The sequence below is a fragment of the Haliotis rubra genome, unplaced genomic scaffold, assembly GCF_003918875.1.
Source record: "Haliotis rubra isolate DU_JTF1 unplaced genomic scaffold, ASM391887v1 Scf427, whole genome shotgun sequence".
Lineage (NCBI taxonomy): Eukaryota > Metazoa > Mollusca > Gastropoda > Lepetellida > Haliotidae > Haliotis > Haliotis rubra.
In genome coordinates this window covers 94,245-106,328 of record NW_025767110.1, presented here as the reverse complement: position 1 = coordinate 106,328, position 12,084 = coordinate 94,245, and the positions used below count along the sequence as shown (strand labels likewise).

The following is a 12,084-nucleotide window of genomic DNA, read 5'->3' as shown; positions in this document are numbered from 1 at the left end:
TGCTCATGTAATTCATCTTGATAAGTATTATGTACTCACAATATTTCCTTATAAGTGGCCGTAACGCGATCTTGATCAATGCTGCCAACTCGTGAATCTGGAATGACTACGCCAAAATAGTCCGCCTGACAAATGCCTTACACACGTATGGACAAAAATAGCTCAAAATGGCGACTGAGGCTAATCGCTAATTACGTCTTGAATTCTTGAAAATTGAGTTCAGTGAGAATGTGAAAAGGCTAAAATGCCTACACCAGAATCAACAGTCGCTTCTGTCTCGACGATAGAGTCAGGTAGAAGTTTTTTCACTGCTATTTGAGCGCTGAAAACTCCAAGCGGGTCGACCAACCATTGACAAATTTTCCATACCTTTTCAGAATTGTATTTCCTCATCGCTCGATTCCTGTCTTCGGGGCCATGTAAGAAGGCATCAGAAGTAAGTAAAATTCTTAATTTTGATCAGATATGACTCTTGTGACATCAGGTAATTATCTGACGTCTTTGTATTTGCAGGTGCTGCTTGGGGAGCTGAAAGAACACAAGGTTAGTAATCGACAGTCCATGTGAAGAACTTCTCTTTCGAGTTTCGCGCTTTTCGTCCGATATTTGTGATTTTGTAGATTAATTTCATCAAATTCAGGGTGCCAGATGATGAATTTGATGAATGGGGAATCGTTTCTTGTAAGAATGCCTGCCCCATGAAAAAAAATCCAAATTTCAATTTTGCAGCTTTTACCTAAAAGAATCGACTGGGAAGCCAGAGAACACTACAGAAGTTATTCCAACTTGGTAAGTCACGGAAAAACTTGCTATTGGGTTGAAATAGACCAAACTTTTAGCAAATTATTAAAATGAACCTTAACATGACTAATTTGAGATCTTGACATATTTGGGTAGCATTTTGTACGAACTATAAGATATTGCAAACACATCTGCGTGACAATTCGTAGTTTTATTGTATTTTGTAAAAGAAAACTCAGAATTTGCTATGCACTTATAATATCAAATGTCCTTAGCCATGGAGAATGATGTCAGGGACCTGGCACAAAGCCAACCAATGGGATCACTCGCTTTTCAAAGCTGGGTCTATTATGCAAATATCAAGGCCATTACTGTTCTTGCGCGCTCTCATTGGTTGGATCAATGGTGAACTAGGTCATATTCTAAAAATAGACCCCTGTTAGGTTGTATCACATGGGTAATCACCAGTTCAAGAAAATCGTACTTACAAATTAATAATATATGCTTTATTGATTTATGAAGAATAACTATATAAGATTTAAATGTTGCTTAGTAATATTTTATTTATTGGTAATGATTCAGTCAGCATTTTCTTCAAAGTTTCATTTTTCAAATTACTATAATCCAGTTTTAAATTGATTTTTTTTACAATGAACATTGTTGTTATTTTGCTATTGCTTTATTTTGGTCAATTAGCAGATTCATAATTATTTGATATACTTTGAAATGAATTGCTTTTTTCATGCCTGTTTATTTTGTGTTGTGAAAAAGACATTTGTAACAAGAATTATTTCATATTATGGAAAGAAAGGAGTAATGATAAATGATTGATTTAACAGAACAGGATGGTTGGATGTTTTATTACCTCTGATCTGAGTTGATAAATGATTATTTATGTGTTAATACCAGTCACATTATTTATAGAATACCCCTGGTTTATCGGGCCCAGATGTCACTATGTACATTGTTAATAGGTGCAATAGTTCAACAAGAACCTTTAATCCCAAATTTGGTGACATGTCCATTCTGAAATGAATAGTGGATTTCTGTAAAATGCATTTATAAATGAACACGAACTACATGTTTTGTACTGACAACTAAAGGTCTATCATGCTATACATGAGAATGAAAGTCAAATAAAAACAATTGACATAATTTTTCAGATTGATTTATTTCGTCACATATCATGTGGCCACCTGCTCAGTATATGTGAGAGGCTTGGGCCATTGTTGGATAAAGAAGTTCCACCAAGTATCACAGGAGTCCGCTCCCTACTTGGTGCAGGAAGTCTCTCACTTCTTCGAACTGTAGAAAGTGAGTCTCATTGTCTCAAACAAAACAAGATGATTGTTGTCACTGAAAGTACAAAAGTTAGGGGTCATGAATATATTTGAATAGATGTTTTGGTATTTAAGACAGAGTTTGTCTGATAGTGTATCAGGTGTATATGCTGTCTAAAATATCACGCTTCCTTACATTTTGGTGCAACAAACTGATGCATGTTATTTAAAATATCTTCATGAACAAAGTGTGGTGTCAGCTTAATTCATTGAGATACATACCATTAGCAGTCATGTAGGTACTTGAGGTAGGATTCTCAGGAAGTTTTAGTTATCTGTTGTAATCTGAACCATATGTTTGAATATGTGATTATTTGTTATTGTTTTTTTCTATACTCAGTATGTAGAAATGCTCAACACCAATATTGGGCCTCATGTCAGCTGCAAATTACAGTAGAAATTGTCTGTTTGTATTGAAAAATATCCTGATTTCTTAGAATTAAAATGGTTTTTGAACATTTGTTCTGAATTTGGCAGCCACCTGAACTTAGTTTTGAATCTTTGATGGATCCCTAATTTCACACTGTAGCAAAAAGTACTTACTAGTGTTGGGAATTGGTTGAAATCTCACAATTGATGATTGGTTCAATACCAACGACCAATCATCACAAAAAAATTGGTTTCGCGTCATTTTTTAGATTTTCCTATTCAGGTTGTAGTTGCAGATAAGTATAAAGAAAAAGCATTTGGTTCTCTGATGTTGTTTTTTGAAACTGCACAAATTACATTTGCAAATTTCACATCCAGTGTAAAATGATTCAGTTCCAGTGTAACATAAACTTTCCAGATTCTTCAAGAAAAATTTAGTCATGACTTTTCAGAAAGTGAAGTGAGTTTTGTTAGAAATAAACACGTTTTCAGGCCCAGACAACGTCCTAGATATGTTCTATCATCAAGTATGTCAAACTCTATTACAGCGGTTTCAAAATTGTTTGTATTCGATTATGAGAAAATGTGATCGATTGCTTGGTCGTTTGGCCACTGCAACCAATTTTCGATTATTTCAATTAATCGGAACACCACTAGTATTTACAATAATAGAATACAGTTATTAGTTATTAGTGCTTAGAAAATCATAAAATGTTTGAATGTTTATTTCTTATTGATTATTGCATTGCTTACACTACCAGATTCTAGACAGACAAAATGGGCATCATCTCAGCTTGCTGTTCTGCATCATGCAGAACCATTGCAGCCTCCACGGAACATTGCACATTTCTCACTTTGTAAGTACAGATGTGAGCTTCCAACAGACGTCTAAATGAGACAAAATGATTAAAAACGATTTCTAATGATCATAGGAATGAACCCAAGCTTTTGCAGCTGTATAAAGTGAAACAAGTGGTTCACATTTGATCTGCTGAATAGTGACCAAGTCATTAAAAGCTGTTTTACAAGATGTAGTTGTATGTGTTAAGTGATCGCGGAGTTTTTGGAGTGGTAGTGGTGGTGAGGGGTGTTGTCTTAGGGGTCTTTTAATTTTCCTAGGTCCCTATTTATCATGTCTTGCTTATATAATGGTTACACAGCATGGCCTTGCACTTTTTTCATCAGTGAGTGGTCATATTAATGTGTTCTTGCAGGTTCCATGGTGAAAGGCAGAGAGTTGACTGGCCGCAGTCGGCGGGATTTGATTTTCCCGGGCCACCAATATAGCCATGTGTCTCTTCATGACCGGAAACTGGGACACCTCTCAGCAGTGTATTGTGTGTCCTTTGACAGGACAGGCCAATACATCTTCACAGTATGTGGAATAACACTATCATCTCATAGGTCAACTGGAAGAGTGTTAAGTTGGAACTTCATTGTCACAGTATTAAATTGTCACAGGAAGACACGCTGATAAAATTTACTTGTCATTTCTAATAAACTCTAAGAAATTTTCCCTGATCATTGCCAAGAGAGGAATAAAACAAGAAGGTGGACTTTAGAAGTAGGTGCTTACTGAAATTATGATTACCAGTACCCAAAACGAATTTGATATCTCTCATGATATCATGCTGCAGAGTAATACTGAAAGATCTTCGTCACCGTATAAGAAACAAATTGGTAAGTCCTCTTTCACCTACCGGTGTTACTTATGGTAACCATGTACCTGTGACATCACTGGAGATTGAACTTGGGCTCATTATAGATGTTGCTTAGAGTGTGCGTGTCAGGGCTAATGTCACAGATGTGATGCTGGGAGTGTTTGTTGGCTGCAGGGTGCCGATGACCACTTGGTGAAAATCTGGAGTGCCTCTGCTGGACGTCTACTTGCCACGTTTCGAGGTCACGCAGCAGAGATCACCGACCTTGCTGTCAACTTTGAGAACACATTACTTGCGTGTGGCAGTTGTGACAAGATTATTCGTGTGTGGTGTCTACGAACTAAGGCGCCAGTCATTGTTCTACAAGGCCACACTGGCATGATCACATCTGTGCAGGTAACTATGGCGATAGATTCAAGAGATTATTGCCAAATATTTACTGGTGGTTGGCATTCATTTAAAGCCATGTTTTAACAAGTTGCTTTTCATACAGTAATATATCTTTCATACCCAGGTTCCTCTTAGAACAAATGCAAATACATTTAAACATATTTAAAAGAAATCATTTAATGAGTAATTAGGTATGTTGAGTGTCTTGTGCATGGTTAATATTCACAACACAGGAAATAGTAAACACCTTCAACAAATCGTATTTCAGTTCTGTCCCCAAGCCAAGGGTGACACGCGCTACCTTGCCACAACAGGTGCTGATGGCTGTGTTTGTTTCTGGCAGTGGAATGTAAACACCCTTAAGTTCAAGTGAGTTTTGTAATGTGTTCTGACTCCATGTTTTGGGGTTTTATTGAAATGTAACAAATTAAAGAACTATATGTTTTTGTGATTATTTGGAGAAAATCGTGGTTGTTGTCGTGGATTTTCAAGTATGGTCATTATATATACGTAGAGAAACAAATTAAGGAACACAGGAAAATTCAAGATTTCCTTTATTATTTTCTAGTTTTCTTCACCAGCTTTGAATAGTGCTGTGGTGATGAAAACTGGAAAATAATAAAGGAACGCTTGAATTTTCCTGTGTTCCTTTATTTGTTTCTCTACGTATATTATTTATGGGTGACTTTATCATCCAGAGATTAAAGCTCTTCAATCTTCAAGCTTGTTTTGTTAAAGGATTGAGAAATGTTGAAATAACTGTTTCTTTTTTAAGTAGAAAGTCTAGACTGTACAATTTATGGTTTTAATTGTGTCCAAATTAACTGCAAAGAGAAACTGAGTCGAAGGGAGATAACTCTTGACGACTGATCGATTACCTCTCCTTAGTGAAGTTATGGATGTGTAAGTAGTTATGGATAATACTGATAGCGAAGATGTTTCTTGAAAGATAAGTATTTTCTGACACACATCTGAAGTTTCATTGCAAACAATTCTTTTTCAAAAGAGATCCTCCTTGGGGTACATAAAAGCATTAAAATGTCTGTTTTATATTCCTACGACAGTTGTAACTATATTTTTCAATAAAATATTTACAAAACAAAAAACTCGTTTTTGTTTTGTTGGGCCACCCCTACAGGGCTTCTGGGGGCACCAACAGCCAAGAGCAGGTAACTCTAAGCGTGAACCTCGTAGTTCACTTTTCATGCTGTCATTCTTGTGACAACACGTATACGTGTGTTCCGAAGAATTGAATTCTTCAGCAACTACTATGTGTGTGAAACAAGCAAATTCTGTATGTATGGGACATTCCTTTATCGCACGGGTGATAGGTTGCATGTGTACGCTTCAATTTCCATTCATAATTTGTTGTAACTTTGCCACCTGGTTCTCATTTTCAAGCCATGTGGCTTGAAGATGGTGACCGTCTCGGCTCAAATGTATTCCCAGTAGTGTTAGTTTGTTATAGGCTTACCTTTGCTGGTTACAGGGTAAGTGTGTTTCTCTCTCTCCATTAGATTGAATTCCGCTTATCGTTGTTTTTTTTTGTGCCAGACAGAATACCACTCCTGACTCACAATCTTTGGGAGTCTGTCTTATACTTATATGTCAGTAACCCATGCTTGTCGTAAGAGGTGACTAACGGGATCGGGTGGTCAGGTTTGCTGACTTGGTTGACACATGTCATCGGTTCCCAATTGCGCAGATCGATGCTCATGCTGTTGATCACTGGATTGTCTGGTCCAGACTTGATTATTTACAGACCGCCTAAACTAAACTCACTCACTCACTCCTTATACTTATATGTACCCGAAGGAGGATCTCTTTTGGAAAAGAATCGTACAAACCTGTAGAGGTTTCTGATTCTTTGGAAAGAGTCCTCCTGCGGGTATGGCTGCCCACCTCCCCTCATTCTGTCTGCTTACGTTCAGCATGAAAAGTGAGGTACGACGTTCACGCTTACAGTTACCTGCTCTTGGCTGTTGGGGCCCTATAGGGGTGGCCCAACAAGACAAAAACAAGTTTTTTGTTTTGTAAATATTTTATGGAAGAATATAGTTAAACTGTCGTAGGAATTAAAAATGGATATTTCAATGCTTATAAGTACCCCAAGGAGGACTATTTTCAAAGAATCAGAAAGATCTACATATTTGTACGAATTTCTTTTACAGCACTAAGCCCATCAAGTTTGTTGAGCGTTCTCGAGCAGGAGCCCAGATGCTGTGTTCGTCCTTCAGCCCGGGTGGCCTGTTCCTGGCCACGGGGAACACAGATAATGTCATACGTGTCTACTTCTTCCACAACACCAATCCAGAGAAGATCTGTGAACTTGAAGCACACAAGGTTGGTATATATAGCTTCCTAAAAGTACTTCTGTATATTGCTGTGTTTATTGTAACAAGTTTGTCGTAAGAGGTGACTAACGGGATCGGGTGGTCAGGCTTACTTGGTTGACACGTCATTGTATCCCAATTGCATAGATTGATGCTTATGCTGTTGATCACTGGATTGACTGACTGACTGAGTTTAGTTTTACGCCGCTTTTAGCAATATTCCAGCAATATCACGGCTGGGGACACCAGAAATGGGCTTAACACATTGTGCCCATGTGGGGAATCGAACCAGGGTCTTCGGCGTGACGAGCCAACGCTTTAACCACTAGGCTACCCCACCGCCCCTGATCACTGGATTGTCTGGTCCAGACTTGATTATTTACAGATGCTTTCTGTAACAGAACAAATCCATGTGTGTTATTGTGGAAATATGAACATCTTACACTTTAAACAGAATGTGCATTGAAAAATTTCCATGCAACTGTATTCTCAGTTAGTGAGTGAGTGAATGTAATTTTACGCCACACCCAGCAATATTCCAGCTATATGGCGGCGGTCTGTAAATAATCGAGTCTGGACCAGACAATCCAGTAATCAACAGCATGAGCATCGATCTGCGCAATTGGGAACTGATGACATGTGTCAACCAAGTCAGCAAGCCTGACCACCAGATCCCGTTAGTAGTCTCTTACGACAAGCATGGGTTACTGAAGGCACATTCTAACCTGGACCTTCATGGGTATATTCCCAATTAGATATTGGGGCTACTCATATTTATTCTCTTCAACTTATAAAGACTTATTGGTTAGTTACGAAAAGACTCACTATAAATGTCACCAGAACAAGTTTTGTATTTTGTGTTATCCTCCTCCATCAGGACCGAGTGGATAGCATCACCTACAGTAACCAGGGGATGAGGTTTGTCAGTGGCAGCAAGGATGGCACTGCCAGGATCTGGCGCTATGAGAGACAGGAGTGGAAGGCTCTGGTGCTTAACATGGCTACAAAGATGCCAAGGTCAGTACCACACAATTACACAGATCTTTTTCATACAATACTTCCCATAGGGGTATTTGTATTGTCCATGTTCGGGGTAAGATGTGGTGCCTCTCGGGTGTCTCTGTACATTTTAAGACATAGTTGTATGTAGGCGTGGAATCAGAAAGGTATTGTGTATCCTTGTATTCAGTGATGATGGAATCTGTAAGGTATTGTGTATCCTTGTATTCAGTGATGATGGAATCTGTAAGGTATTGTGTATCGTTGTATTCAGTGATGATGGAATCTGTAAGGTATTGTGTATCCTTGTATTCAGTGATGATGGAATCTGTAAGGTATTGTGTATCCTTCTATTCAGTGATGATTGTGGAATCAGAAATGTATTGTGTATCCTTGTATTCAGTGATGATGGAATATGTAAGGTATTGTGTATCCTTGTATTTGGTGATGATGGAATCAGAAAGGTATTGTGTATCCTTGTATTCAGTGATGATGGAATCTGTAAGGTATTGTGTATCCTTGTATTGGGTGATGATGGAGTCAGAAAGGTATTGTGTATCCTTGTATTTGGTGATGATGGAATCTGTAAGGTATTGTGTATCCTTGTATTCAGTGATGATGTAATCAGATTGTGGTATTGATGTATCAGAAAGGTTCAGTGATGTAATCAGTGATGATGGAATCAGAAAGGTATTGTGTATCCTTGTATTCAGTGATGATGGAATCAGAAAGGTATTGTGTATCCTTGTATTCGGTGATGATGGAATCAGAAAGGTATTGTGTATCCTTGTATTCAGGGATGATGGAATCTGTAAGGTATTGTGTATCCTTGTATTCAGTGATGATGGAATCAGAAAGGTATTGTGTATCCTTGTATTCAGTAATGATGGTGGAATCAGAAAGGTATTGTGTATCCTTGTATTCAGTGATGATGGTATCTGTAAGGTATTGTGTATCCTTGTATTCAGTGATGATTGTGGAATCAGAAAGGTATTGTGTATCCTTGTATTCAGTGATGATTGTGGAATCAGAAAGGTATTGTGTATCCTTGTATTCAGTGATGATGGAATCTGTAAGGTATTGTGTATCCTTGTATTCAGTGTTGATGGAGTCAGAAAGGTATTGTGTATCCTTGTATTCAGTGATGATGGAATCTGTAAGGTATTGTGTATCCTTGTATTCAGTGTTGATGGAGTCAGAAAGGTATTGTGTACTTAAAATGAAGCATAATGTTTGAAAACTCTATGATAGGTGATCATTTGCCATTTTTTAGAATGTATATGATGGTTGCCATTTAGACCTTAATTATAGACAATAGTACAGATATTGGATGGGCCCAGTATTCCAGTTTGGATTACAAAGTGTCACAGCATCCTGTGCTCTTTGCACTACAGTGGTGATAAATTATTTGTATGTCAGATATCAGTGACATAGTTACTATCTGGTCATCTTATCTAGATGGTCTGGATCATTGCTTATAACAGGAATCAGTGGATTTTGTGAATATTCACCTCTCTATGTTGCTTATCTCCCAGCAAATCTGCCCCTGCCAGTGTAGATCCACCTCCAACTGACGACAGTAAGAAGGACAAGTACCGTGTGACCATGGTGGCGTGGATGATGGACGATGAGCATGTTGTGACAGCTGTCAGTGATTATTCTCTAAAAGTGTGGGCCTCCCATACAGGCAGACTTGTACATGTCTTGGAAGTGAGTGATCTCTTACAGTAATAGCAAGTAGTAGTGTTGGACCCGTTGATTGAATAATGAGTCAGTTGATCATTGTAGAAACTCAAGAGATCATGGATGTTCCAAAGGATGAATCTATATGGAATGTTTGTTGAAACACAGTCTAACTGCAAGTAAATGGTCATAACTCTCATGAGGGATAACCTAGTGGTTAAACTGTTCGCTTGTCACCCCGAAGAACTGGGTTCGATTCCCCACATGGGCACAATGTGTGAAGCCCATTTCTGGTGTTCCAAGCCGTGATATTGCTGGAATATTGCTAAAAGCGGCGTAAAACTAAACTCACTCACAAACAAAAGTACCAGTTATAAATGCAACCAAAAAATCAAACATAATTAAAACACAATTATCACTTATTCATGACATATTATATACATTGCTGATTATGAAAAAACATATAAACAAAATTATAAGCATACAATCGCAAATCAAAAGTGCAAATTTTTAACTTACCTTACCTCATGGTAATGTGCATATTACCTTTGCTCATCTGATACAAAGATTGGAAACGTGATCGATAAGTATCCTTGTTGAATGCTATCATGAAACTGGTGACGTGTCGATCTCGTCCGGCGAGCAGAAGCACGCCCCCAATCCCGTCATGTGACAACGAGAACATGTCACTTTATCCTTTATCGCAAATCGAGTTGGACGTGTATACGATATTTCTGTTTCTTTTCTTACTGTTTCTTTGTGATTTGCTACGGTAAGGTTTTCCTATTGTATCCTCCTACCATGATATAACGAAAAGCTACTCACCATTGGCTGTTTTTTTTCTCACTGTACGGTCTTTGCTGTGTGTTGTTTTGCTTTGTTTTGCCTCGTGTTGTTTATCCAGCTTCGCTTCGGCAGAATTAGGTTCCTCTTTGGTCAGCCTGGGTTGTTTTTGTCCTTGCTTGACCATTGTATGTATCTTGTTCTCTTTCTTTGTGTCATATTTTGTGTGTTTTTCTTCTTAGAGGTTTTTCACGAAGATTTTCAGAGCATGCCTCCTTGACCCAAACTGAGATTGCGCTCCGATCTTTTCGTCACTTCGCCACTTTGTCAGCGCCAGCTACCAGGACCACCAACCTTTACCAATCCAGGAGGACGTTGGTTTGTGGAGCCTTTAGAGGGCGTGGCAGGGGACGTCCCAACGACTTCCAACGTCGTCCCGCCGGTAACCAAAAGGACTTGGGCAAGACAAGCAAACCCAAGTTCAAGCACCGCTGATGTTTTGGGCGGTCACGACCTCCCGCCCCCAGCCGTCCATATCCGCAATATACCTGTAGGCGGGAGACTCGGGGTCTTCTGACCCAACTGGACAATCCTAGGAGACCCCTTTGTCACCAATGTTCTCATGACAGGCTACAAGTTGCCAGTAGCCATGTCGCCGGCTTTGACCACCTCGCCCTGGTCTCACGAATATTCCATCGTTCAACACCAGCACCTGTTGACTAACATTCAGGCGTTGTTTGACAAGAAGGCCATAGAACAAGTACTAGAGCCCAGCAACTCTCCCATCTTCTTAGTACCCAAAAAGAATTCTCAGAAGATGAGGATGATACACAATATGGCGGTGTTCAACAAACTTTACCTTCCGGAGCCGCCACATTTTCGGATGGTATCTCTGATCCAGCTACGAACCAAACTGTCCCCCAAGGATTGGTTGGCCAGTCTGGATCTTCAAGACGCATACCTACATGCTCCCATTTACGAACCTCACCGGAAGTTCCTGAGGTTCATTTTCGACGGTCACCATGCCGTTTGGCATCTCTATGGCCCGTGGCTTTTCACTCGAATTACAGCACCGATTTCCCGGTATCTTCATCTTCGGGGGATAGACGACTCTCTCATGAGTCACAAGGAGTGCCGGCTGCTACGCAGACAGATGGACTTTACACTAAAGCTTTTGCACCAACTCGGTTGGATCGTCAACCTCGAGAAGTCCCACCTAGAGCTGTCCCAACAGTTGATTTTCATAGCGGGTTTGTTCCTGACAGATCAAGACCTTCTGCGGGTTCCACCGGACAGATGGCAAAGAATCCTTGCTCGGCTGGGTTTGTCACACCCGCTTACACTCAGGGAATGGCTTCAACGGTTCCTCTTGCCTTTCATCCTCTTAGACGACCTCAGGTCGCGGTTTCCGCTGCCCCTTCATCTTCATCCCTTTCTTCAGTGGTGGACAATCGAGTCGAACGTCTGCGGCGGTGTCTCTTTTACCAAATTCACACACGACCGCGAACTGTTTGTGGACGCCTCTTTGCAGGGTTGGGGCGCTCACCTGGACTCAGACAGCGGCAGGGCTGTGGTCAACCGCACAGGCAGCACTGGATTCATTCGCTACGGGGTTCCAAGCTCTTGGTGGCATTGGACAACTTGACAGTGGTCTGGTTGATCCGCAGCCAGGGACCAACCAGCTCAGGTCTTCTCTTGAATCAGACGTTTCATTTGTTTCACATTTTGGACGACAATAACATCCAGATTAGAGCTCGTCACATTCCGGGTTGCAGGAACGTCTTG

General features: G+C 39.9%; 1 protein-coding gene across 1 annotated transcript in view; it reads left to right on the top strand.

Moving 5' to 3' along the window:
- The first annotated feature begins 135 nt into the window (after positions 1–135).
- LOC124288841 (bromodomain and WD repeat-containing protein 3-like) overlaps positions 136–12,084 on the top strand; it is a 71,942-nt gene continuing 59,993 nt past the window's right edge. The window contains exons 1-12 of the mRNA XM_046725396.1: positions 136–293; positions 378–436; positions 514–543; positions 730–789; positions 1,905–2,055; positions 3,212–3,307; positions 3,665–3,825; positions 4,286–4,507; positions 4,770–4,870; positions 6,673–6,844; positions 7,712–7,851; positions 9,369–9,543. Coding sequence (XP_046581352.1) covers positions 245–293; positions 378–436; positions 514–543; positions 730–789; positions 1,905–2,055; positions 3,212–3,307; positions 3,665–3,825; positions 4,286–4,507; positions 4,770–4,870; positions 6,673–6,844; positions 7,712–7,851; positions 9,369–9,543 — 1,416 coding nt within the window. The 5' untranslated portion in view covers positions 136–244. The remainder of the gene's footprint in view (positions 294–377; positions 437–513; positions 544–729; positions 790–1,904; positions 2,056–3,211; positions 3,308–3,664; positions 3,826–4,285; positions 4,508–4,769; positions 4,871–6,672; positions 6,845–7,711; positions 7,852–9,368; positions 9,544–12,084) is intronic.